The 25,724-nt window shown below is 39.6% G+C and overlaps 1 protein-coding gene across 2 annotated transcripts in view; it reads left to right on the top strand.

Moving 5' to 3' along the window:
• FER (FER tyrosine kinase) overlaps positions 1-23,408 on the top strand; it is a 154,088-nt gene extending 130,680 nt beyond the window's left edge. For both annotated transcript variants that reach the window (XM_083576786.1, XM_083576787.1), the window contains exons 18-20: positions 4,283-4,437; positions 12,121-12,243; positions 15,766-23,408. In XM_083576786.1, coding sequence (XP_083432912.1) covers positions 4,283-4,437; positions 12,121-12,243; positions 15,766-15,911 — 424 coding nt within the window. In that variant the 3' untranslated portion in view covers positions 15,912-23,408. The remainder of the gene's footprint in view (positions 1-4,282; positions 4,438-12,120; positions 12,244-15,765) is intronic.
• Positions 23,409-25,724: the final 2,316 nt, after the last annotated feature.

Below are 25,724 nucleotides of genomic sequence, written 5' to 3' on the forward strand. Positions count from 1 at the left end.
GTGTGTAAAAACAAAGAAAATCACATTATAGATTGAAATGGGAGTGATACAAAATCCATCAAAACAACTTGAAAATAACTGCTAGGATATATTCTCCCAAGCGACTGCCTCATTCTTATCAGGTCTGCCAATGTATAAGAATATATTTTTGAATACTTTACTGACATTATTAGTCTAACTGCATTATCTATTAGTCATTAAAAAAATGATTTATTTGGCTACATTTTTAGTCTGTCTTATCCAAGGAGTTCAGTGTGACATTCACAGTTCTCTGTCCCCCACATAGCTCAGTCCATAGAGCATGAGACTCTTGATCTCGGGGTTGTGGGTTCGAGTCCTGTATTGGGCAGAAAGATTCCTACATTGCAGTGTGTTGGACTCGATGACACCCCAGGACTCTTCCAACTCTACAGTTCTATGATTTTAACCTCACAACAACCCTGTGAGGTTAGCTGAGACTGAGAGAGCTGCATAGCTGAGCAGGGATTTGAACCTTTGTCTCCCCAGTCTTAGTCCAACACTCTAACCACCACACCAGACTGGGGCCACATCCACACCTGACATTTTAAGCCCTCTTATGCCACTTAAACACTCCATAGCACCTCCCCACAAATTTTGGGAATTGTAACTTGTTAAAGGTGTTGAGAGCTGTTGAGAGAGCCCAATCCCCTCCACAGAGCTACAGTTCTCGGAGTGTGTCACCCCCCAATCCCTCTTTCCTGGGAACTGTGGAAATTGACCATGGAAAAATATACTTCCTGCCTCAATATGTCCCAGTCTAGGCAATGTGAGCATCCATGCAGATTCACAGCCCATGATGCAACCTGTTGCTATTATTGCCGGCATGTCCTAAAAGGTAAAGGGACCCCTGACCACTAGGCTTAGAGCACTTAGAGCACTTTGGCTTATTCTATTTTTGTGACCAACTGATCTCGTTATATGCAATTTTCCTCTTTATAAATAGTGCCCTTATTTATATTGAAAAAAACAACAGTAGGAAGGTCCATAAGAGTGCTGCGTAAGTAACTCTAAAAGGTTTTTGTGGGGGGCAATTTCAGTTTCTAACTTCTCCTATGACAATTCATTAGCTGCTAACACAAGGAGTAAGGTAAAGGTATAGGTACCCCTGACCATTAAGTCCAGTCGTGGCCGACTCTGGGGTTGCGGAGCTCATCTCGCTTTATTGGCCAAGGTAGCTGGCGTACAGCTTCCGGGTCATGTGGCCAGCATGACTGAGCCGCTTCTGGCGAACCAGAGCAGCGCATGGAAACGCTGTTTACCTTCCCGCCGGAGCGGTACCTATTTTTCTACTTGCACTTTGACATGCTTTTGAACTGCTAGGTTGGCAGGAGCAGGGACTGAGCAATGGGAGCTCACCCCGTCGCGGGGATTCGAACCACCGACCTTCTGATCGGCAAGTCCTAGGCTCTGTGGTTTAACCCACAGTGCCACCCGCATCCCTATCCGGCATGTCCTACTTTTGCCCAAATAGGTTAATGCCACTGACAGTGCTTTGAGAACTTGCCTTGGATGGTATAGATTCTCTACTGCCCATCATCCCTCCTTGAAGTGGAACTTGTATACACGTTATACAGTCATTTGAGAGGGGCAGTCACTCAGTATGGATATTGTCATGCATGCATGGTGATTTTGCACAGAGACTGCAATTTTCACATTCTTGTGTCTGCTTTTTCTGGTTGTTGGGTTTGTCAAGAAGTCTTCCTTTGAGTGAGTGATTTGCAAATCCGTAGTAACCACGATATTTCATTCTAATATTCAATAATTCATTTATTCAAAATGTGCATATCTGTTGCCCTGATGGTAATTTCGTGCCAATACTTAAACCAGTATGACTCTTATTGCCTTTCAGTAGAACAACATCAGTTTTACACCCAAGAAAGCACAACAGAAATAGGTCTGTGGCTTGTACCCAGCTTGCATATAAATAACATTCCATTTAAAAGCCTGTATAATTTATAATCTTAATAATCCTTAAAGAAATCTTAATAATCCTCAAAGACACAATTCATTACTTATGCATAGCAACCTGCCTGCTAGCAAATTATCTGTCTGTGCTAAAAGCAAATGACAAACTCTTCATAAATCCTTTTCTCAGGAATGACTACTAATGCTACAACTGTAATTCTCTACATTAAATGCCTGTGTTCAAAATAGTTTAATGTTATTTTTCCTTTGGACAGCTGTGCTCATAAACAAATGGAAATATAAGCTCTTTTATAATACCTTTAAGAGTGGGCCGAAAAGAGTCTCGCTATTGCAGGATGGCTTTATACTGAGCCTTTTTGCCTTCATTTTTAAATTTTAGTTCACTTTTCACTAGCACAGTACTCAAAGGCATTTGAAACTGTGAGAGCAGCCTTGAAATGATAAAGGATTTGAGCTTGTGAGGCTCTGATGTGAAAATACTTCGACTGCAGACCTGGCCACAAATCCAAGGAGCAAGTTTTTAATTCTTTTAAGCTGTTGCGAGTTTTCACTAGATTGGGTTTTTATCCTGTGAGGTATTATTTATTTTGCAATATGTTTCTTCTTACTCTTTTGTAAGGCTCCCTGGGAATGCCAGTTGGCCACCAAAAGACAGAATACACGTTTTAGAAATAATTAACTAAATAATGGTGCTGCTAAGTGCCACAACATTCTGTTTGTTTTCTCTTTCTTCTCTGTCACACATTCAGCTATCAGTTATTTGCATGAACATGTGAAGAGTTAAGTATGCTCACACAAGGAAAAAGTAAAATAAAACAGACCTTGGTAAATGTCTATGCTGCTTATAGAGATGACCTAAGGGTGATGGCAGACTATAGTAATAAATTTACAGAGAAATTTCACGCACGTATATATTATATGCTGCCACTAAAAATACAACTATAATATACATCAGAATATAGAGTTTCCTCTTATCTGTCACTCTAATTGGCTCATAGAGAGATCTTATAAGCTAGGAAAACAGATATCAAAGTAATTTTTTTTAAATTTTTATACCCCTAGTCAGCCATGAAGCTCGCTGCGTAACTTTGTGCCAATGTTCTATCACTAAAGAGCAGGGTTGTGATCAGGGCTTTTTTCCAGCCAGAACTCACTGGAACTCAGTTCCGGCACCTCTCAGGTAGATGCCATTACCACTATAAGAGAACAAGAGAGGCATTCATGGTGAGTTCCAGCACCTCTTTTTCTCGAAAAATAGCACTGTTTGTTATTATAATGGAAGAAGAAGCAAGTCCTTTCAGCTCCTGGAAGAAGGTGAAATGCAATTCATGTGTGACTAGCAAGGTGCAGAATTGGTGTCAGTATTGTGCTTGTTATTGAAACGATTGATTTCTTGCTCTTGCAAGTAGGCAAGCCCATTGAATTGAGCCAAGGCGACTTTTCATGTCTGTTTGTTTTACTTGGAGATATGGGTTATAGTCTCCCTGTGTTTCCATCCTGCTGTTAAACCAGCAAGTCTGGGTTCAATTCTCCACGCAGCTGTGAAGCTCATTGGATTACCTTGAACCCAGTCACTATCTCTCAGCCTAAGGTACCACCTAAGAATTGTTGTGGGGGTAAAGTGACTGAGAAGGAAATCCATCAATTTATATAGACTCAACTTGGTATTGAATGGACTTGAACTGACAAGTATTATTTGTTGAAACAAATTCATTTAAAATACTTTGTGAGCTATTTGCTAATAAATGGTTAATTTTTGTTCTTTCCATGGCTCTAGCCTTTTGGGCGGGGGGCGGGTAAGGCTATGCTTTACCAAAACTCATAAAGTCTTAAGGAGAGGCTAAGGACACCATCTTTAAATCACATTGGGACTATTGCAGGGGGGATGGGTTGGGCTTTGGAGTTTGTTTCTCATTGGCAATCAGTTGGTATGATGGGGAGCATGTGTGAGCCTAAATCATATATGATTCCCCTGCCTCTTCTCTACCCTTCGCAGTTCTGAGAACAAGACTGTGACTTCAAGCTATGCTATCTCCCCACATCAAATCTCATTTACTGGTCTGCACTCTGCTGGAAATAATAACCCTCCAGGGCAGCATGGTCACAGTGCTCTGTTGCCTTGCATGCACTTATTTTACTATTTCAGTAAAAATATTTTATTTTCCAGGAGCCATTATGCTTTGTGATCTTACATTCCCAGTGGTGGATGAAGTTTCCCCCCAGAACAGAATGGATGGGAGGAAACATTCTTGCTCCAGCAGATTTGGGTTTTGAATATAAAAGTACATTATTGTTTTGTATTGTATTTATGAAAGCTGCTTCTTTTTCCACACAGGGACCTTGCTGCAAGGAACTGCCTTGTAGGCGAAAACAATGTCCTGAAAATTAGCGACTTTGGAATGTCTCGTCAAGAAGATGATGGAGTATATTCATCTTCAGGATTAAAACAGATTCCCATCAAATGGACTGCTCCAGAGGCTTTAAACTATGGTAAGCAAATACTGTTGCTAACAGTTTTGGTCCAAAAATATGCTGTGTGATGTCTGAAAATATAAAGGAGATGTACAAATATTTGCAAGAAGATATTTTAAGATTTCCCTTTCTCTCAAAAACTAGGACACCGCAATTAAACCGCGTCTCTTGTCGCTGCCTAGGGCGGGGACCACACTGGGGGGCAGGGCACACCTGGGGGTGCACTCAAGCACCAGAGCCCAGCAGAGGAGAGGGGCGGTGAAGTGTCTGGGTCAGACCTGGTTTACGAGTGGAGCTGCAGCCAGCTGGCGACTGTACCCTCCCCTCCCTCTTGGCCAACCCAAGGGCGGTCCTAAGGAGAAGGAGCCCCTGCTACCCCATTCCCAAAGGCTGGGCCCGGGCACTGCTTCCCTCAAGGAGGGAGCCTATCGTGGGGTTGCCTGGTTGCACCCCCTCAAAAAATTGCCCCCGGACTATGCCCCCTAGCGCGCATGCACACACACCGCTACTCCACTGCAATTAGATATCACCTCTTTCCCTTAAGGGAACGCTTCATCAAAATAATTAAACATCTCTAATAATTACCATATTTTAAACTTCCATACGAGCTGCTTCCACACAAGCCTCCTTGGCTACTATAATCTGCCTCCGAGGGCCTTCTGTAGTTTATCTTTGGAGGTGAGGCAGTTTAGGAGCACAATAGGGCCTTTTCAGTTGTTATACCCGGACTATAAAATGCTATCCCCAGGCTGTCTCAGCAGACACTGGCTCTGATGTGCTTTATATTTGTTTGGACCCTAGATGTTTGGTAGGTGTGCCCAAATCTTTGATGTAGATACCATGTATAGTTTTTATCTTTGATTGTTCCTGTTCTGTTTTTATGTGATACTATTGGATTTAAAAAATAAATAAATCAACATTTTAACATTAGCAGCTCTAGGAGATTATCACCTGAAAAATAGGGTACATTTATCTTTTAAATAAACTGATTAAATGCAAGTATAGCCATAACACTATGGCTTTGTGGCTAGAGCTTTGTAGTAGATTTCCTTGTAATTTATCCTGATTAGATAAACTTTAACTAAATGAGAGCATACATAGAATAAAAGTAAATAGAAATGAGTAGGAAATTAGCAATGGATTTTTCAGACTTTTATTCTTGAACCTACTACACAGGTGGCGCTGTGGGTTAAACCACAGAGCCTTGGGCTTGCCGATCAGAAGGTCGGCGGTTCGAATCCCTGTGACGGGGTGAGCTCCTGTTGCTCGGTCCCTGCTCCTGCCAACCTAGCAGTTCGAAAGCACATCAAAAGTGCAAGTAGATAAATAGGTAACGCTCCGGCGGGAAGGTAAACGGCATTTCTGGTTCACCAGAAGCGGCTTAGTCATGCTGGACACATGACCTGGAAGCTGTACGCCGGCTCCGTCGGCTAATAAAGCGAGACGAGCGCCGCAACCCCAGAGTCGGTCACGACTGGACCTAATGGTCAGGGGTCCCTTTACCTTTACCTTACTACTTGTGTTAGCAGCTCATGAATTGTCATAGGGGAAGAAAGAAACTGAAAGGAACTGAAGCCCCCCACAAAAACCTTTTAGAGTTACTTACGCAGCACTCTTATGGACCTTCCTGCTGTTGGTTTTTTTTTCAAAATAAATAAAGGCACTATTTATAAAGAGGAAAATTGCCTATAACGAGATCAGTTGGTCACAAAAATAGAATAAGCCAACGTGCTCTTAGTGAGAATGGAGGAATAGGGCACTCTTAATAAGTAGGAAAAGAAGAAACAGCATGTGTGTTTTAGTATTGTGAATGGGGTAATAAAGAACTGATTAATAGTTAGCAAATAATGGTTTATTTTAGGGTGTTCCTCTGCATAGGAACAAGTTTGTACCATTTAGTTGCTTTCCATTAAACTTGTAGGAGAACTCAAATTTCTTTTTGGAGAGAGAGTTTAGATTTTAAGAAACAACAAAGTTAAATGTTGGTGTCTCTCTGTACCATAGAAAGCTGTGCCCATTGAACCTGTCAGACAGTTGTCAAGGGCAAAGAGTCTCTATCAACAAGAAATATGCATTTTCTTATCCACGCTCATAAACCAAAAGAGACATTTGAATTTTACTGTGTGTGTATCCACACACAGACAAAATATTCTGTACTGTTAGAAATTTGCATTTCAGTGTTAACCATGGTATTGAGTTATGTCTAGGGATACACGCACATCCCTTACTTCGATCTGAAATAGATTGTGCTTTGGAAGTGTGTAGTTTCATGATGAGTCAGGGCAGGGGGCAATATTAGGAGTTCTCCTATTCAGTTTTGTATGCTATCCCTAGTTGTATTTGCACTGAAGTTAGTGTTAAACCATGGCGAACCTTAAACCAGACTTTGAAACGAGGATTTGAAGCTGGTTAATTCTGAATGGGGAAGGAAGGAAGAGAATTCATAAGTGTTCAAAGTGTGTATAAGTCAATGAGACAATCCTAATTTCTTAACTATGGTTAAGAGTTCAGGGAACTCAGATCCATTTTTCTACATTAAATACCTTTACAGTTTTTACAAGTGTGCGCTTTCAAGTGTGCTTTCATGAAATCTAATTAGGGAATGATTTAAATACATATTTCTTTGCAAGTTATAACTATGTGTAACACATTTCCAGTGTTACGTTTTTACTCACATGACTGACATGCAGGAGCAATACTTGGAGTAAAACTGTACTATGGGAAGCAGTTCAAAGTATTAAATGTAGGGATCAGCATTTACATGATGTTGCATTTTGAGGGATTTCAAAGCTGAAGCCATGGACCCAAATACTTAGAGCTGTTTTTGAGATGTTCTAAACAATATTATATCCCTGGTCCAAACTACAGTGCTTTTGTGATTCTTAGTTTTCTCGGAACATTTGTATAACTTTGTTCATTACAGTGGTACCTCGGGTTACAGACGCTTCAGGTTATGTACACTTCAGGTTACAGACTCCGCTAACCCAGAAATAGTACCTCGGGTTAAGAACTTTGCTTCAGGATGAGAACAGAAATCGTGCTCCGGCGCCGTGGCAGCAGCAGGAGGCCCCATTAGCTAAAGTGGTGTTTTAGGTTAAGAACAGTTTCAGGTTAAGAACAGACCTCCAGAACGAATTAAGTACTTAACCCGAGGTACCACTGTATATTCTCATGGTTCTAGCATAGCTTTATCAATTTTCTATGTCACTAATGCATAGCACACAAGTATATTATTGCCATGCTTTGGGGGCCTTGCTGAGAAAGGTAATTGAGTCCAGATAACTAACACTTACCTAAGAAATGTATTACTTATAACTAGTGTCCCCAAATGTTTTTAATGGAAGGTGTTAAATTAGTAGATGGCAAGCTCTAAAAGGAGAATATATGCAGACTTACAAGAACAATCACACTACCAGCAGCACAGCGAATGTCCATAATTGCTCTTTATCAACCTGGTAGCCTAATTTAAAACAGCGTGAAATGATATTTAGTTTTAAATGCAAACAGAACTTTCTGAGGTCAGAACAGTTAGCATAACCCCAGCTGTCAGTAACATTTATATGTATTTCATTTAGGCTGGTAATGAGCAACATACCTCGTCTTTAAAATATTAAATATTTAGCAGCTGGAAATAGTGCGCCAGTGGAAAAAACTTCAGTACTTAGAGGCAGGGGTGACGAGGGAGATTTTAAAACTCTAAAGCAGAAAAGATTGCATACCCTCCAACATTTTTCAGCAGGAAATCGGGTCCAGTTATGCCTTGTAAATTCTGAAAAACCACTCCCCCTCCTCATTCCTCATTTGGAAAGAGTACAAAACCTGATGAACATTCCTAGTTGCGACCATAATTCAACCTGTGAGGTACCTGCAATTTGTGAAAGAGAAGATGAGGTTCCCAGCATCAAGAATCTTTAAGGACATGTGAACTTGCTTTTTCAGACACGCCCCCCCCCCAAGGGCCAAACCAAACATCACACAACAAAGTGTAGTTGGTTCCATGAACAGCACAAGTACATTGCCCTTGGAGCAGCCATGGGTAAGATTGAAGTGCTCCTGGTGGAAAAATCTTACATCTACTACTCATGTTACATACAGGGCCGGATTTAGGTTTGATGAGGCACTAAGCTACTGAAGGTAATGGGGCCCTTTATATGTCCATCTGTCTGTTGTCAACAACAAATTGTCGCTTTTTTTTGGTTTTTTTGTTCAAAATATGCTATATGGTAATTTATGGACCTAATAGGTATCTAAAGCCATTTGCACATAACAAAACATGTACTTTATCAAAGTAATTGTTGAACTGAAATACAATTAAGAAGAAGTATATTAATAGTGAAATGGGGGGGGCAAGAGCGTGGGGCCCTAAACTATAGCTTGTTTAGCTCATACGTAAATCTGGCACTGGTTACATTGGTAGTCACATAAGTAGCCTCTTGGTTGTTCCCTGCACCTGCCACTCTTCCACTGCTTATGTGACTGGTTTCAAAAGTACCTCTGCTGTGGAAGAAGAGGACAAGCTGGCTGACTTAGAAGGCAAACTCATAGCTGTCAACTTTCCCTTTTTTTGCGGGAAATTCCCTTATTCCAGCGCCATTTCCCGCTGCTTCCCGCTGCTATCCTGGATTGTTAGATATCCTGTAGACTGTCCCTGGGACAGGTGAGGCTGCTGATCCCTTATTTTCGAGGCTGCTGATCCCTTATTTTCAAATCTGAAAGTTGACAGCTATGGGCAAACTCCCTCATGGAGGGTTCTGTAGGGAATCAAAATAGGTGTACAGGAATTTTGACCTTTTCACAGCTGGTATCTTATAGTGTTTTCCAAAGAAGCCAGATGCTTCATCTCTAGACTTTGAACTTAAAACCAGGGCTCTAATCAATACAGTCCCATCCTGTTCTGCAGAGATATGATGGTGGCAATCAAATAAATTCCTCTGAAGCACCCATAGCATATGTAGGCAGATGACTCAAAGATACAGGTGACGCCATAATGTCTGCTATGGAAGTATAAGGGGCTCTTTGGTGCACTATAGAGATGGTGAAAACCCCAAAATCATCTCAGAATGCTGGCCCTAAATAATTTACTGCGTATCATTTAACCGCAGTACAGGATTTATGGAGATAACTATGGGTAGCACCTTGTATCTGATTTGATTTTGGTATAGTGATGTACAAACTGATTGAGTTCAATCAATCAACTGATTTCAATGTGGAGCACATGGATGATGATCCCTTCACTTGTCATTGCCTTAGGGGCAGGTCTTCCCACCTGACCTTGAGCCACAAGAGGCTCTGTTGCCTTAAACAGCTCAGGATCACAATTCCTCAGGGACCGCCTCTTCCCACATAAACTTACCTGGACCTGCAATCATCTTTTTGTCTTTTTTTTATTTATTAAATTTTTATACCTCCCTTCATCTGAAGATCTTAGGGCGGTTCACAGCATAAAAATACAAGATAAAAACACAAAATACATAACAAGAACAAACCAAACCAATAACCTCCCCTTCCCCTTCTTCATGTGCCTCCTCCATGAGACAGCGGCAACACAAAAATGGTCCTTTTTCTGTGGTGGCTCCACACTTGCAGAATGCTCTCCCCAGAAAGGCTCGCCTGGCGCCTTTGTTAAATATCTTTAGGAGCTATGCAAAAATATTCCTCTTCTCCCAAGCCTATGGCTAATTAAGCAAGCTATGGCCTTTTAAACTGCTGGTGGAGGGGGCCGTTGTTTTTGTTTGTTACTGTGGTATGTATTCCTGTGTTTTCATATTGTAAACTGCCCTGGGATGTTCGGGTGAAGGGCGGCATAGAAATGTAAAAAAATAATACATAACGTTATTCTCTGGTGCCAGGGGTAACATAGCTACAATTTTCCATAAGCCCCAGTCAGCACAGTCAATGATCAGGGATGCTTGGAGTAAGGGCATCAAGCTCAACAAATGAAACCTGGTTAGTCTTGGCGTAGCCTAATAATTAAAAGCTTGAGGAATGATGTTTGCTTTTTCACTACAGAAGGTACCCCTTGCTGAAGTATGAAAAGACCTTTGTGCTGGCTTTTGACGATACATCTGTTTAAACTGGCAGTTCACTGATCTCTGAACCTAGATCCCCTTTCTTAATTATCGTGTTGTTTTAATGGAATCATTTTACTGCATATTTTACTTACGGTTTAAACTTTAATGTTTTAATGGGATTGCTTTAGTGTGTACTTTAACTGTGTGTTTTAATTATGGGTGCTTATATTTTAATGCCTGTGTAATTAGTTTTTAAACTTGTAAATTCCTTGGAAGCCTATATTGGCATTAAGGAGTTAATTAATTAATTAATTAATTAATATCTGGTGTGTACCACATTGGCTGCTTTGCTCTGCAGTGCTGAGGATATATACCTCTCCGGAGATTATTCAAAATGCCAACAAAACTAGTTCTGGAAATATATTTTACATAACTCTTTTTAAAAAAAAAAAATGGAATAAGAGAGAAAAATATGCTGTGCTTCATAGTCTTGTGTATGCATGATCAGTTGCTATTAATGGCAATACATTAAGTCCTCTAGCTTCTAAATTTTGTGGACACCACCTTCCGCAAAAAGTGGGTATTGGCGACAGGCTGATAGCTGTTGCAATCCAGGTGGGTCCAGAGAACAGTTTCTTTAGGAGCTAGTTGTACCACTGCCTCTTTCAATGCAGCAGGGCCCACCCATCCCCTCTTGCAGCAAAGTGTTAACCACACTCTGGACCCAAACAGTGACCCCCCCCCACTTTTGCTAGATTTGATAAGCCAAGAGGGACAGGAGTTAAGGGGACAAATGGTCAAATGCATTGCTGGCAGCATCTTGTGCTCATCAACTTATTGCGTAAGGTGAAACTGACCCCAGAAAAGGTCCTTGATAGCAGCACTGGGTACCTACTGTCACAAGTAGGTTCTGTGCATTCACAGTTGTATACAGAGAACTTGTGTCACACTAAATATTCTGTGTAAGGGGTGGACAAGCCCAAGGTTTTTTCTCCATGAAAGGAACATGCCAGGGCCATGTGCACCTGCTAGCTTTCGTGGTATTTCTGAAACCTTGAGCCTGACGCTCAAGGAAAGACCATGTCTCAGATACACAAATACACTTACTCTGAAAGGAAAATCTAAATAAGACTATCCAAGTGTTGGATAATTCATCATGAGAATGTTGCAGGGCAGTATTCCATCCCTACTTTGATAAAATACAATCGCTGGTTTCAGGAGAGGGTTTTTTTAAAAAAAAAAATTGTATACATCAACGAAAACCAACAAAGCAGGCATAGGCAAACTCGGCCCTCCAGATGTTTTGGGACTACAACTCCCATCATCCCTGACCACTGGTCCTGTTAGCTAGGGACGATGGGAGTTGTAGTCCCAAAACCTCAGGAGTTTGCCTATGCCTGGCAACAAAGAGATGTTTTAATGTAAGATCTGATTCCCCAAGTAGAGAACACACATACACATAGCATAATTTGCAAGGATGTGCCCAGTCATGAGATTGCAAAATAGATGCAAAGGAACTGACCAGGCTCCCTAGTGTCATCTATTTCCTTGTCTTTTATTTTGGCACAACTGTGGACCACTGTAAATTTACCACAGCTTCAAACATAAGCATTTCATGTATTGGCAGAATTACTGTACCATCTGCTTATTGCCTATCCTCTCTCTATTTTTATTTTTATTTTTCTGGTAGGGCGATACACTTCTGAAAGTGATGTGTGGAGTTATGGAATTTTCCTCTGGGAGACCTTCAGTTTAGGTGTCTGTCCATACCCAGGAATGACTAATCAGCAAGCACGGGAACAAGTGGAGAAAGGTAACTGCTGCATGTCACACCATTTATGATTAATTCCGTTGAAGACTAAGAATTCTTTCTAATGCTTTGTGCGCCTTGGATGTATCAGACTCAGGGCAAAGGTCTCTGGTGTGAAGAAATTCCAATCTAACTACGAAGTTTCCAAATAGGGATAGATCATCATGAGAAATAACATTATTGAAACATTACAGAAGGTTTTGTGTTAGCTGATTATTTTGGTCTTTAATTTCTGTTTTGTAGAAATGGGTGGCCAGTGACTAATAATTAAAAGTCTGATTATTAAAAACTTTATGCCATGAGAACTATCCAGGACCTGGTTTCAATATGGGAAACGTATGAGGAGCTAGCCTCTGGCTCAAGAAAGCTATGTTGCAATAAATTTATTGGATTTTCAGTTGCCACAAGACTATGGTCCTTTTCCTTAATACCTTTAAATAAAATTGAAGGCAAAGGACCCTTAGTGATGTTGATCAAGTGCAGCCTCCAACTGGGCCAATGTCATTCAAATATTGTGTAGGTCAGGTCAGAAAAATAAGGGCAAAGTAGTTAAAATACAAAGTGGGAATAGCGTAGAATGATATGTGGCTTAACTTAACATCTTATTCACACATACATTTAGCTGAATGTGAATTGTTCACCTGAAAAGGTGGGAAGGACCCATTTAGTTGGCTCTGTTCATTTGGGTCCAGAATTCAGTTCCATTCTCCTGTGACCTAGGATTTCATCATGATAGAAGTGGCTTCCGTGATGGTAATAGCATGTATGGATTTGGCCCAAGACACACAGACTACCTGAACAGAATGCTCTGTGTAATAAAGTTAGTTATAACTGATTTAAATCTCCTTTAGCATTAAAGGTCTATAGGACCTGATATGAAAGGGATAAATGGATCTAGCTTAGTTTGGCAGAGGGACACTTGCCAGCATGAGTCTTGTTCCTCAGGCATTGGGAATTCTAGTTCCACCTTCCTTACCTCCATCAAGTTGCTACTTCTTGGGCCTCATTAAAAGAACTGTCCTTTTGTGGTGGAACTCACCAACACGTTACTAATCCTTTCCTTAAGATCCACATTGCAAAAATCAACAATATAGCCATAGATTTTTGAAGCAAGTTTCCTATCTTTGAGATAATAGAACATGCAGCCTGTTCCTTCCAGGCTTGCCAGTCATAGTTAGTTTAGAGTGACCAGAGACTCTGCCTCCTAGGAAGATTTTTCATGTTTGAGCAGCAGGGGAAAGGTGCTGTAAGCTGATTGAGGAAAGAAAACAATTTGCTGTGTGCAAGAAGAGTCAAATTCAGAATGAGATTGGGTAGGAGAGAGAAACCTGATTAGAAATGGTTGAAGCTAGAAGAAAGAAAGAGCAGGAAGCATAAGGAAACATCAGGAAAGGTGAAGGTATGATTAAGGCTGCAGTCCTATGCATACTTTCCTGGGAGTTGTTCAGATGAAATCAGTAAAACTTCAGAATAAATCCCCAAAGGAAAGGCAGACAGTCACAATGTAAAGATAATGATATCAGAAGCTAAAACCTGTATCAAAAGGACTCAGAATAGCAATTAACGCTAAGGTAAACATTAATTTTAATCCAGAGGGGTAGCCAGGTTAGTCTGTTACAGGAAAAGCAGAAAACATTTTTGTGGCACCTTAAAGACTAATAAGCAGAGCAGTCAATACACAAAAGACAAAATGGATGTCAGAAATGGCAATATTAAAACACAACAACCAGGGGGGTGAACATTTTAGCCTCCCAGAACACTCTGTAGGTGACCTTAAAGTGGCCATACCAGTTCAAAGGAACTTCAAAGGGAGGCTTAACATGAAACCACTAAATTAAAAGTAAAAAATGTCCACAGTTAATTGCGTAATTATCATTGTACTTTTCTGCATTTCATTCCCTCTACCCTCTACCCCCACTAACGCTAACCACCTCCCCGCCAAAAAAAGTCCTGTGTATGCATACCTGTAACTGAGGATAATATTTTATACCACTGATGAAGTGTACTGTAGTCCACAAAAGCTTATGCCATAATAAATTTGTTAGGGTGGAATTTCTAAAGAAAACTCATTTTACAGTAAACAAAAACAAACAAGACATCAAGCTAATAATAATGGTAGCCATGAGAGAAGGAAGAATAAACTTACAAGATAATAAAATAAGAATCATATTAATACAGTGATACCTTGGTTCTCAAATGCCTTTGTACTCAAACAACTTGGAACCCAAACACTGCAAACCTGGAAGTTAAGTGTTTTGAACCTTTTTTGGAAGCTGAAAATGCTCTGTTTTGAGTGTTACGCTTCCGTTTTGAGTGCCACATTTCCATTTTGAGTGTGGCGCTGAGGTCTGTCTGATTTTGCTATTTATTTTGCCTTTTTGTTTTTGCGGCTCTTTTTGTTTCGTATTTGTGACTGTGTGGAACCTAGTTCAACTACTGATTGATTGATTGATTGATTGATTGTGTGACTGCAGTATACTGTTTATTGCTTTCATTTTATGGATCGATGGTTGCGTTAGATAGTAAAATTCATGCTAAATTGCTGTTTTAGGGGTTGTTTTTAAAAGTCTGGAACAGATTAATCCATTTTGCATTACTATCTGTGGGAAAGCGTGCCTTGGTTTTGGAATGCTTTGGTTTTGGAACAGACTTCCGGAATGGATTAAGTTTGAGAACCAAGGTACCACTGTAATAGAAAGCTTAAAAATATATTTCATAGTGGAATGCATAGTGGCATAAAATATATTTCATAGTGGAATGCAAGGTTCATATTTGTACCAAACATATCAAATAATCATGAATGTTGCCAAATAAACTCATATTTAATGGGAATGTGCCAACTATAAGATTGTTTGGTTATATAAATTGCAAACTGCCCCCGAGCAGAAGCAAAGTCTGAGGGGTCCACATCACCCCTGGCAATTTTATGAGCCAGTTTTCAGAAATGACAGTGCACACCATTAGGGCAGTATTCAACTAAATAAATGTGTGAGAAGAATGACTTCCGCTTGCAAAACAGGACTTTCACCCTCTCCAAAATGCTTCAGAAAGTTGGAGAGAAACCTAGAATAGACTGAGGGATGAATAGGGGGCAAGGGGAATCCTGCTGCCGAAGTGAAAGTCACTTTGCTTGCACAAAGCACTGCTAACCAGAACATTAAATACAACCCTTCGTCTTTAAGGTGCCACAAAACCATCTATTGATTGTATTAATCCTCCATTTTGTGGGTCTTGCCAGATGGATTTAAGAACATGGAGCCAATATTTGGTGCAACAAAATGATCTACATGCCCAGACAATGGAACATTTTTCTCAATCAGGTTTTTGTGCCATTCATATTCCAGTCTTGCAGACTGGCGTGGTGTGAAAAGTCTTTAAATGTATTCAAATCCAGCACCCAAATATTCTTCGTGAATCAACTCTGAGGAGGTTTGGTTGGTCACTGAATTTTTAATTGTGGGGGGTTTTCCCCCTCTTTCGCTTCTCAATAGTCATCTTTTTCCCATGTCTTTCTTAATATGGTAGGCTATCGAATGTCAGCACCTCAGAAGTGCCCGGAGGAAATCTATAAAATAATGCAACGGTGTTGGGATTACAATCCTGAAATGAGACCGAAATTCAGCGAAATTCACAAAGAGCTCTCTGCTTTGAAAAAGAAAGTGGCCTCATGAGAAGTTAACAGGACTCAAAACTAGAGGACTCTTTTCTCTTTTCCCAGAAAAGTAATATTTTATGTCATGAACACTACACTTTTATACATTTCTTTCAATATTCTTCTAGAATTCTTTTTTAAAAACAAAAAAAAACGGTTTGTATTCAAGTGTGCCAGGCTGAAAATGTCAAAGATATCTATGTTAAAGAGAGAGAGAGAGAGAGCGCTCTGCCAAATGCTTTATATCTGATCACAGTGATGCTGTCATTTAGGTTATATGTAAATAGACAACATATAGTATGTGTATAGGTTTTGTGTTTTTTTAAAAGAACTCTGGCTGCTTTCTATTAGCGAGATAACTCCCTAATCTTTTTTTCTGGCTTTACCTCTGCTTTGATTCCAAGTCCACACAGTGCATGCCCGGTGGTTTATGCACAAAGGCAGGCACATTTTTGTTACCTCCGTTTAAAAGAATATACAATATAATGCTCTGAAAACAAACAAAAATACCAGCTAACACAGCCTTGGATTTATGTGTATTCTTACTCTAAAAGAACAGTTTGATTACAGAATGGAACTGCATGCATATATTTCGAGCAGATATTTCATGACAGTAAATATTCCCTATACCCCTCCAATTTTTTAAACCAAGAAAAAGTAGGCACAATTCACAAAGCGCAAATCTATATGGTCTGGCTGTTATGGGGGGGGGGGTTGGAGCACAGAATAAATCCAGATGTGAGCTTTATGTATGATGCATCTATCAGGAAAACACTGTAGATGATCTGTTTTTAAGAAGGATGAGCTGCAGCAGTGCATAGTTGTTCTTGAATGTGTGCATTCAGAAGTGCTGTCTGCAAGAAACATGTTTGAGAAGGAGAGTGGCATATAATGAAGGTAACCAGTAACACTGAAATTGGATGGGGAAGTGACTTACTCAATTGATCTTTGGGAGATTTGTGAATTGATGTTCCTGTTCAATATGCAGCTGAAGCAAAGAAAAAAGGAAGAAATGTATTTCATGTACACTTTCCAAAGGGGGAATGTATTTTTCAGTAGCAGGGAGCAGGGGGTGGGATCCTAATGGTGGGGAAACTAACAAGGAAATGTTATCTTCTGTATATAGTATCTGGCACACTGAACAAACTACAAAGTTGAAACATTAAGTTGTGGAACGGCATTTCCCTAATTATGCTCAGATTCTGCTGGGTTTATTCAGTTGACAAATTGCAAACTCCAAAATGACAAGTGAGCATCAACATATTATTTCCAAGGTCTCCTACAATTAGACCCTTTCCGGGCTATTGTGTAAGTTGATGGTATGATCCTGACCTCTTGGATCTTCAGTTGATGAGTCTTGTTGCAGGAGTTTCAACTTGTGCTGAAGAGGCAGCAAAATGATGGCCACAGTGTGTTGGCACATTGATTGTTTCCAGCCCAGGGGAATGGAGATGAGGAAATTAAAAAGCGTTTTGAGCCTCAAAACGGCATTCTTTTGTACAGTAGGACCAAGATGTAGGTGAAGTCTTTGACTGCTTTATATGTTACCTGTTTGGCTGACCCTGCTGGCCAGAACACATTTGCTCTTCTGTGTGTGGTTTTTTTTTGTGATAGTACAGAGTGGTGATGTTGGGCAAGGTAAAGTATATTTGTAGTCTAGAAAAGTTGATGTCATTAACATGATGATAACATTAATTGTTGGATTAAACAGTGGAGTCCATTGTAGATGGACTTGTTAGCAGTCTAGCACAGGGGTTTCCAGGTGATTCTTGCCTTATTACACCTTACTACACCAGGACTGGTCAATGAGTTCAGAATCTAATGGACAAGGAGAGGGGGTGGGAAGAAAATATAGTGTTGCATAGCTTAGTCTGGCAGTTTCTTTATTTAGCAGTGGGCATGTGCTGATCTTTGTTCAACACAAATAGGAAATACTGTATTAGTTAATTATGGTGACCCTAAAGGGATCCACAACAGTGTGCCTTAATTCATTGGCATTGTTATCTAAAATGCACAAGGTCTGAATGCTATCACCACATGGGAGAAAATACCACCAATCGCCTAGCTTTAGGTCTTCATCTATGCATTCACGTAAGGGCAAGAATGTACCTTCTTTTATTCACTGTGTTCTTAATTTTTGTCTTAAGTGTTAATATTTTTATATACGAGAGACTATACCATTTCTTTAAAGTCTTCTGAATGTACTCTTGTCTTTCAGCAATGAAAAGGACAGCTCTTTGTCTTAATTCAATTAGCAGGACTTTCTGTCCTGTTCTTGTACAGATGTAAAGGATAAACACTATTTATATTTCATTTATGTAAGCAGATTTGCAATTCATGTCAGACTGCTGCTCAAATTGAAAACCATTTTCCAAACATGGGATACCAGTAGCATTTAGAATTTGTTCTGGCTGTCCTAAAATCAGGGGTCAACTGAAGATCACTAACTTATGGGATATTGTTGGTTGACTGATAAAAAAAAAATTAAGTGTAGTGTACTGGCAGTTTTCTTCACACCATCTTGTGAATCACTCTCTTAGAAAAAGTCACCTGCCAATGCCTGTTGGAATTATGTATGTTAGGAAGTTAAATTCATTCCAGATGCATGCAGACATAAACTATTAGTTGCAAGGATTTGGTCAAAAGAACGAGGCTGTCTAATGCACCCCTGCTCAGTGAAGTTTATTAAAGCTGGGGAAACTGCATTTGAAGCTGCTTTCTTAATGAAGTAAAAACTTTGCATTATTATAAAATTGTTGTTTGTTACAGGATTTATATAACTAGTCTCTTATAACAAGATTAGAATCACACACACACACACACACACACACACACACACACACCCCAACCCTCTTTCTTGGGAATATGCAATATGAAATAAAAATTGTCATTTATATCGTTCCGTAGCAGTGTACATTAATGGCCTTTGTAAGTGCTGTAATTGTGTTTATCTAGGAAGCAAGTTTGCTTCCACGTTAGCATTTCACAAATAAACAAATAAACCTTTAAAAAGATACAGCACAAAGTGCAATTTGGAACTTGGCAATTTGAGCCTCTTTGCTACAGTCACTTTTCATTTTCAATAAATATGATTTTTAAAAAGGAGTTTATAGTGCAAATTCTGAATGGAACTAGAATCTTGAACAAACAAATAAATTGCTATTAGGAGAATCAAAGGCTTCTTACATTTACTGAAATGTGCAATATGACAAAGATCTCTATTCAAAAACACAATGTGAGGGAACCTTTAACTGTCCTCACTCTTACAGTAATTTTCCAATGTACCATAGTCCCCAAATATTTGAAGCCTTTCATTTGATGTATGAAGTTATTTATAGATGCAGCAAATGCCAACTCTTTGCTTTTATAAATATTGAAGCACATACTAGAACAATGTTGCCAAACAGCACTGTTTATGCAATAAGCCACTGGCTTGTTTGGTTAGAAAACAGCTGTAAGGAAGAAGAAAAAACACTTCAGTTGTTTTATTGTGTTTCTGTTTTTATCTTCTGGGTTATCAACTGACCATATTGGCTGGTGACCTCGGTTGGCATTATGTTGGCAGTAAGTTACAGAAAGAAAGTAATAAAAAGCAGAGACTGTTATCATTGCTGTTTTTATATATTTAAGCTGCTGGCTAACATTTTTTTGTAGTTCATTTTGCTTTCAAAAAATTACCAAGAAGAACTTTTAACCCCACCCCTTTTAGCTGGATGAAAACATGGAGGTATGCAAGGGCTTTCATCAGAGACATAGCTTTCTTTCATATCGCTTGTGATGGCTCTTCCTCATGGCCAATAGGTGTTTTTTTAATCATCTGAATAGGTGCAATGTAAGGTGTTTTGACTTCCCATGCCCCTTTCTTTACAAAAAGCACTTATTGGGGACCCTGATCTGGATTAGGACTCTGGGAGAGGAGTTCATTCTTCTCTCACCCCTACAGAAACTGAGTGGGGTAGGATGTACTTTCAAAAGGAAAATAGTGTGAGCAACAGCAGGATTAACTCTTCCTTTCCCCTGTGCCATGGTCCCGATCCAAATCGAGGGAGGTTTTTTAAATTATGTTATTATTTTAGAGAACTATGGCCAGTCCCTAAACACCCTATTCTAAGCATACTATTAATGTAGCATATAGCTTTAGTTCTTACTAGTTTGTTTTCTTAACTTGAATGAGAAAACAGGACTTTGGGGTTTTGTCATACAGCAATCTGGCCCTTGAATAACAAAATCAGATTCTCTACTAACCACAATAATTATATTCCTTTTGTCAGTCAAATGAACAAAGAGAGATACCTAAATCCGACTTCACTCTGAATAATTAAATGGACAAGAGATCCTTTTTGAGCACAAGAAGGCCAATAAACCCTGAAGCACAAAACCATACTTTTAAAGTTTGCCACTTCTTAGTTTTAGAAAATATTTGTTCTGATAAGTTTGGGTTTTTCTTTGTGGCCTTGTGTTACTTTTCTTCTGAGCTCAGCTATCTGCATGCACGTCCACCAGCGCCTGTTTTCTTGAAACCTAAGGCAGAAACTGGTTGAACTCTTGCCCAGACGTGGCTCTTTTCTCTCCTCAGATGTTAAAACGTTAGATCTTGAAACACTGAAAAATGTGCAGAAGGTCAGAGTGTACATAGCTAAAAGTTACATCCCTCCTTCCCTTTACAGCCGGCAACATGTTAGGCAGAATTTGTAAGCAAAAGAACTTTTCTTGTGTTCAGAAGAAAGTTATCAACAAGAAAGAAAGCAAAAGCAAAGGAGATCTAGATGGCTTTAAAAGACCTTACATTTTTTAAACTCATCATGCAGCAATTGATACGATAAGAATAAACAACATGTTCACTTTTTAGGGTGCTTGTTCCAAAATGTTCATCTTGGATCAAAAGTATTTGCTGTGTTAGATGCAGAAAATTAGGGTCTTGCTGGCATGCAAGATGTACTTGCTTCAGGCAGCAGTCTTTCTGAAGCCATTCCTTCTTCCCCCATTTTTTTGTGACAATAACAGGCCTCTTCTTATGTTGCATATGTGCGCTTGGAAGAAAGGTACAGCCAGTCCCAGCTTAAGCTTTCATGGGTTTGTAAGCCTACTGCCATCATACACACGCTGGATTGCACCCAAAGTTTCCCTTCTTCCAATGGAAGGCGTTTTTCTCTAAAAGAAGGGAGCCTTTGGATGCTACCCATTCCATCTTTAAAATGTGTAAAGAGGCCCTAAACTTTTTCATTAAAATCTTATGTGCGAAACCTCCTTCAATAGTGATCATTATTAACTCCAAACCATTAACCTTGGTGCAGGGTCCAGAATGCTATGGAATCCTCTCCCATCACCCCTTGCATCTTCATTCAAAATATAGCTTATTCCTGTAGGAATTTTGGGGTTGATTTCTGCAGATAGTCACTTGAGGTAGGTCAGGCCACATGATGTGAAAGTAGAAAAGGTTACGCCAAAGGAGTGAGCAAAGTTTTTTCAAGCCTTTTATATATGGTCTCTAGGAAATGTAATGTTTTGGTTTGACACTAGCTACCTAAATCTCAGGATTTGAAGATCAGCTTGGAGGCACAGCCCAAGGGGCTTGTGGACACTGAGCCAGGCTACTTCGTTGTTCAGTTAGAGCCCCAGGTTGTATTGCAATTTGCTGTCAAAACTTTCATTTTGACAAGTAGTTTGTTTGTACAGCAGGGGAGGCTGCAGTTTCATAAGCACAAGATCCATTAAGCGAATGGAACTGGTCTTGTAGGTCTGTTTGTTTTTTAATCCTGGCCTGTATTTCCAAATACATAATCTGGATACATATATTAAAGACCCTTAACCTAAATATTCTGGATTGTTTATGGGAAATGCATAAATAAATATAGAATCTGCACACAAAATAATATTGGAAGCAAACTGCATAACTTGATGAAAATATGATGTTTAGCTACCCTTCTATGCCCTCAACAGTTAATCTTAGGTTTACAAAAGATTCCCTTATGCACAGGAATTGTCCAGCTAAGGTAACTGTTTCTTTAAATAGAACTTTGGGGCCTTGCATCATACAATCAACTATGTGTGTTCTGCAGAACCTGCATAAAATACAATTTGACAAAAAGGGTGGATAAAATGTGCAAGACAGCTAAACCATGTGATAAGTTTATTCACTAGGAAGTGGGGACCGGCCGAACTCCTGTAATTACTGGCAGGTTTGTATCTTTTGGTGTTATTTTAGCTCTGATTGCAAAATACAGACTTCCTCGTTCTGCAGAAATAGGGCACCGAGTACATCAAGGGAAGACGGAGAAGCCCTCTAGCAATGCCATTAACAATCCAAACCAAGGGGAGCTGTGTGTAAGAAAAACAACTTTCTAAAGCAAGAAAAGGAGGCCAATGCTGTGATTAGTTTACAGAAGGAAGGTACATCTTCAAAGTGAGAAATGTAAGAGCCAGAAGAAACATATCAGAGTAGGTGATCTCAAATGTGTCAAGGAATAGCACATGAAATTATTCTTTTTGGGGGGAGGGGAGTATTCATAGAAGTACAAGGCAGAAAAGAAAGGAAAAAACAGGCTTCTAGCTGTATAGACAAGCAGGATAATAAAATTTTTTATGTACAGTCAAATCCTGCTGTATGTTATCCCACGGCTGGTCTTAGGGGAATACCAGGAACATTTTACTGGTTTAACTCCGTGCCATCTGCAGCAGACCTTCTTTCACCATAACTTTCTTTCACAAAGATTGGTGACTCATGCCTGTGCTTATTAGAACGGAGTCCTTTCTCTCTTTGATGCTAAAGCAATTGCAAGGTCACATGACTAGGCAAGGAGAATTCCACCCCACCCCACCCCCATGGTTGATTTGACAGCCACAGAACTAGGTTTACTAATTTTTTAGCTGTTCCCATGAAGTTGAGTAAGGTCATAGGGGCTCATTGTCAAACCAGAGTAGAAGAATTTTAGATATATTGAGTAGACGCTGCAATTGTTTACAGCTTTTTACATATATGTATTTTGGTGTGGCTTTGAGTCTTTTTCTCGCCTTTTTTTTTTTTTTTTTAGTTAGTGCCAATATATGCACCAGCAGGTTTAATATCAGGTAAAGCACCTTTTATGCTCTTTTGTTGTCTAAAAATAATATATTTGTGAAACACATTGATAATACATAACACTGGAAAGGGTTGCATCTTCCCAAAAAGTACAGGTGCTTTAAAAAAAGGGAGGAAAGGGAAGCTTTCCTGGCTTTTAACAAGAGTCAAAATGATAGCTTATGTATACTTATTAGTTACCTGTTCTTTGTAATTTTAACAGATCTACATTTTATCTTTTATTTATTTGCCTTTTTTATATTCCTACTTGAACTGAAGTTAACCTTATTTCACTTTCCCAGCCTGTTTTGTTTATATAAAAAAAGGGATCTTCTGTGTTCTTAGAAAATCTGCAAATAGTTTTGAATGGCCTCTTTCTCTTTGGACCAATTACCACTAACAGGTCAGCAAGACCTTTTTTTTTTACTGTATTCTTTCAATAAATGTACAATATTTGTATTGGATGTGTCTCAAATTTTGTTTGATGCTCAGGGGTTAATTTTACTCTTTTTCTTCCTCATTTAGATAAATTATACATTATACAAACACTAATAAATGCTAGTCACCCAGTTTTCAGAATTTGCTGTTGGGGAGGGGGGAGGAATTATGAGAGAACAAATCTTACGTTGGAGAGTACAGTCGCACCTCGGAAGTTGAACGCCTTGCGAGTTGAACATTTTGGCTCCCGAACCAAGTGTTCCCGTTTGCAAACGTTCTTTTGGAACCCGAACATCTGACGTGGGTTCCGCGGGTTGTGGCCAATTGGAAGCCACGCCTTGATTTCCAAATGTTTTGGAAGTTGAATGGACTTCCGGAACGGATTCCGTTCGACTTCCAAGGTACGACTGTATTAGGAAAGAGGCTGAGAATAAAATGAATGGTATTATATTGCTTTTATAAATCAATTGTGTGATCAAATTTGAAACCTCCAGTACAATAAACCTGGGGATGAGTAGCCAGCAGATTGCAGACCTTGTTCTTTCCCCCTAAAATTCTTGGGCTCACCTGAGAGACTATAGGGTTTTCTTATAGGTCAGTACCGTAGTCACGCCTTTCTGGAATCTCAATGGCAAAAGGGTCAGGGAAGGAGTCAGACAGAACCTCAGCACACTGACCTGTATAGCAACATAGCAGGTAGATGCTATGCCAGTCGGGATTAAATTCCAGCCACAACAATACCATCATATCCAGCGACAGCTCATCTCTTCATTTTTAAACCACACACTGACTTTAGTTATAACATGCCATGGTAAGGATAAAAAGAGAAGCAACGTTACGGAGAAAACTCTTACTTTTTTATTTTAAAAAGTGTTTCCACGTGTTTCATCAAAAACAGATTGAGGACACTATGCTGCAGTACCTTTGCAAATGTTCGTCCACGAAGGAAGGTCAGTCTTGCATTTTCTATGCTAAAATATTTACTTATTCAACACTGGGAAATGTTTTATATTCTATAAGGTCTCAGGTTTGGCTCAGCTCTTGTTTTGTAAACTTGAATCCTGGTTAAAAGCCCTGCTCGGAAGAAGGGTTTTTGTTTTCTTGTGACAGAGGTCTCCGAAATTCGACATTCCATAGCTCCCCAGCGTCTTTTAAATATTTGAGACTGTCTTGGCCCACATTGCTTTCTTTCTGCTTGAAGTCTTATTCTGACTCTAATGCTTGCTGTCAGTTTAGCCAATTATATAAAATCCCAAGGGATTTTCAGGGCTGGAAGTTTGTTGATTTAAAAAATATATATAGTTTCGAGGGTAAAACGCTAGAGATGGATGAAACAATGAAGAACAATATTAGGAGACAACTTTTCAACTCCAGCTTCTTCTGTGGGTGATGGATGATGGGTGGAAATCCCTTTTTTGGTTCCCAGGTACTTGGTTGCACATCACAATCTCTGAAACGTGAAGTACATAATGTTTCTATTAGGCTAATGAGGCTTTTAAAATCCTTTGATCTTCATCCAACATAGGTGTTTGAAGCAATAATTAAGGTGGATTTTATTATGTGTCTAGGCTAGTGGTAGATGTGAAATTTTTGAGCTGGGGACTGTAGCTTTTAACCCCTGCATGTTTTGCTTCCCTCACCTGCTTCTTGCTGATCGGCCCTTACATTGTGTAAATAAACCTTAATGATTTGGTTGCATGGTGTTGGTGGAGTGAAATGGCTAAAGAGTTTGAGATGTAAGCCATGAAGTTTTGAAGTTTTGGTTGGAAGATGGAAAGGAAATTCTTAGTAAGAGGCTATGCCTGGGAGGGATGTTAATGGATTTTTGCTACTTTTCAAATATGGCTGAGATCAGAAAAGACGAATAAAGGACTTTCCCTATATTAAAGATGAAAAAGACTTCAAGGATGGCTCCAATTCAGATTTTAACCTCAGCAATGAACCCCCTAAGGTGTGGCCAACTTTTTATCTCTTAGCTTCATCCTTTATCCTTCTGTTTCATTTAGAGTAATTTACTTGGCTGCCAAGGTTGGTATAAAGGTGAGAGAAGCACTTTGGGCACTCTGAAGTTCAATCTAAATGCTGTTCTTTTATTTCATACCGAATATGGGAAGCTCATAAAATGAGGAAAGTGCTTATAATTCCTTTTGCTTAATTTAAATGAGGATCTCAAGTGAAGTGAGAAGTGAGCACCACTGAGCATACCCCAAAACACAAAACACCTGAAAGACCACCTTCTTCTTTTAGACCCTCTCATGTGCTAAGATCAGCAGAAGGAGCCCTCTTGGTTGTTCTTCCACCCTCAGAAGCTTGTAACGGCCCAGGAGAGGGATTTAT

This window comes from Podarcis filfolensis (assembly GCF_964270895.1).
Source record: "Podarcis filfolensis genome assembly, chromosome: 11".
Taxonomy (NCBI): domain Eukaryota; kingdom Metazoa; phylum Chordata; class Lepidosauria; order Squamata; family Lacertidae; genus Podarcis; species Podarcis filfolensis.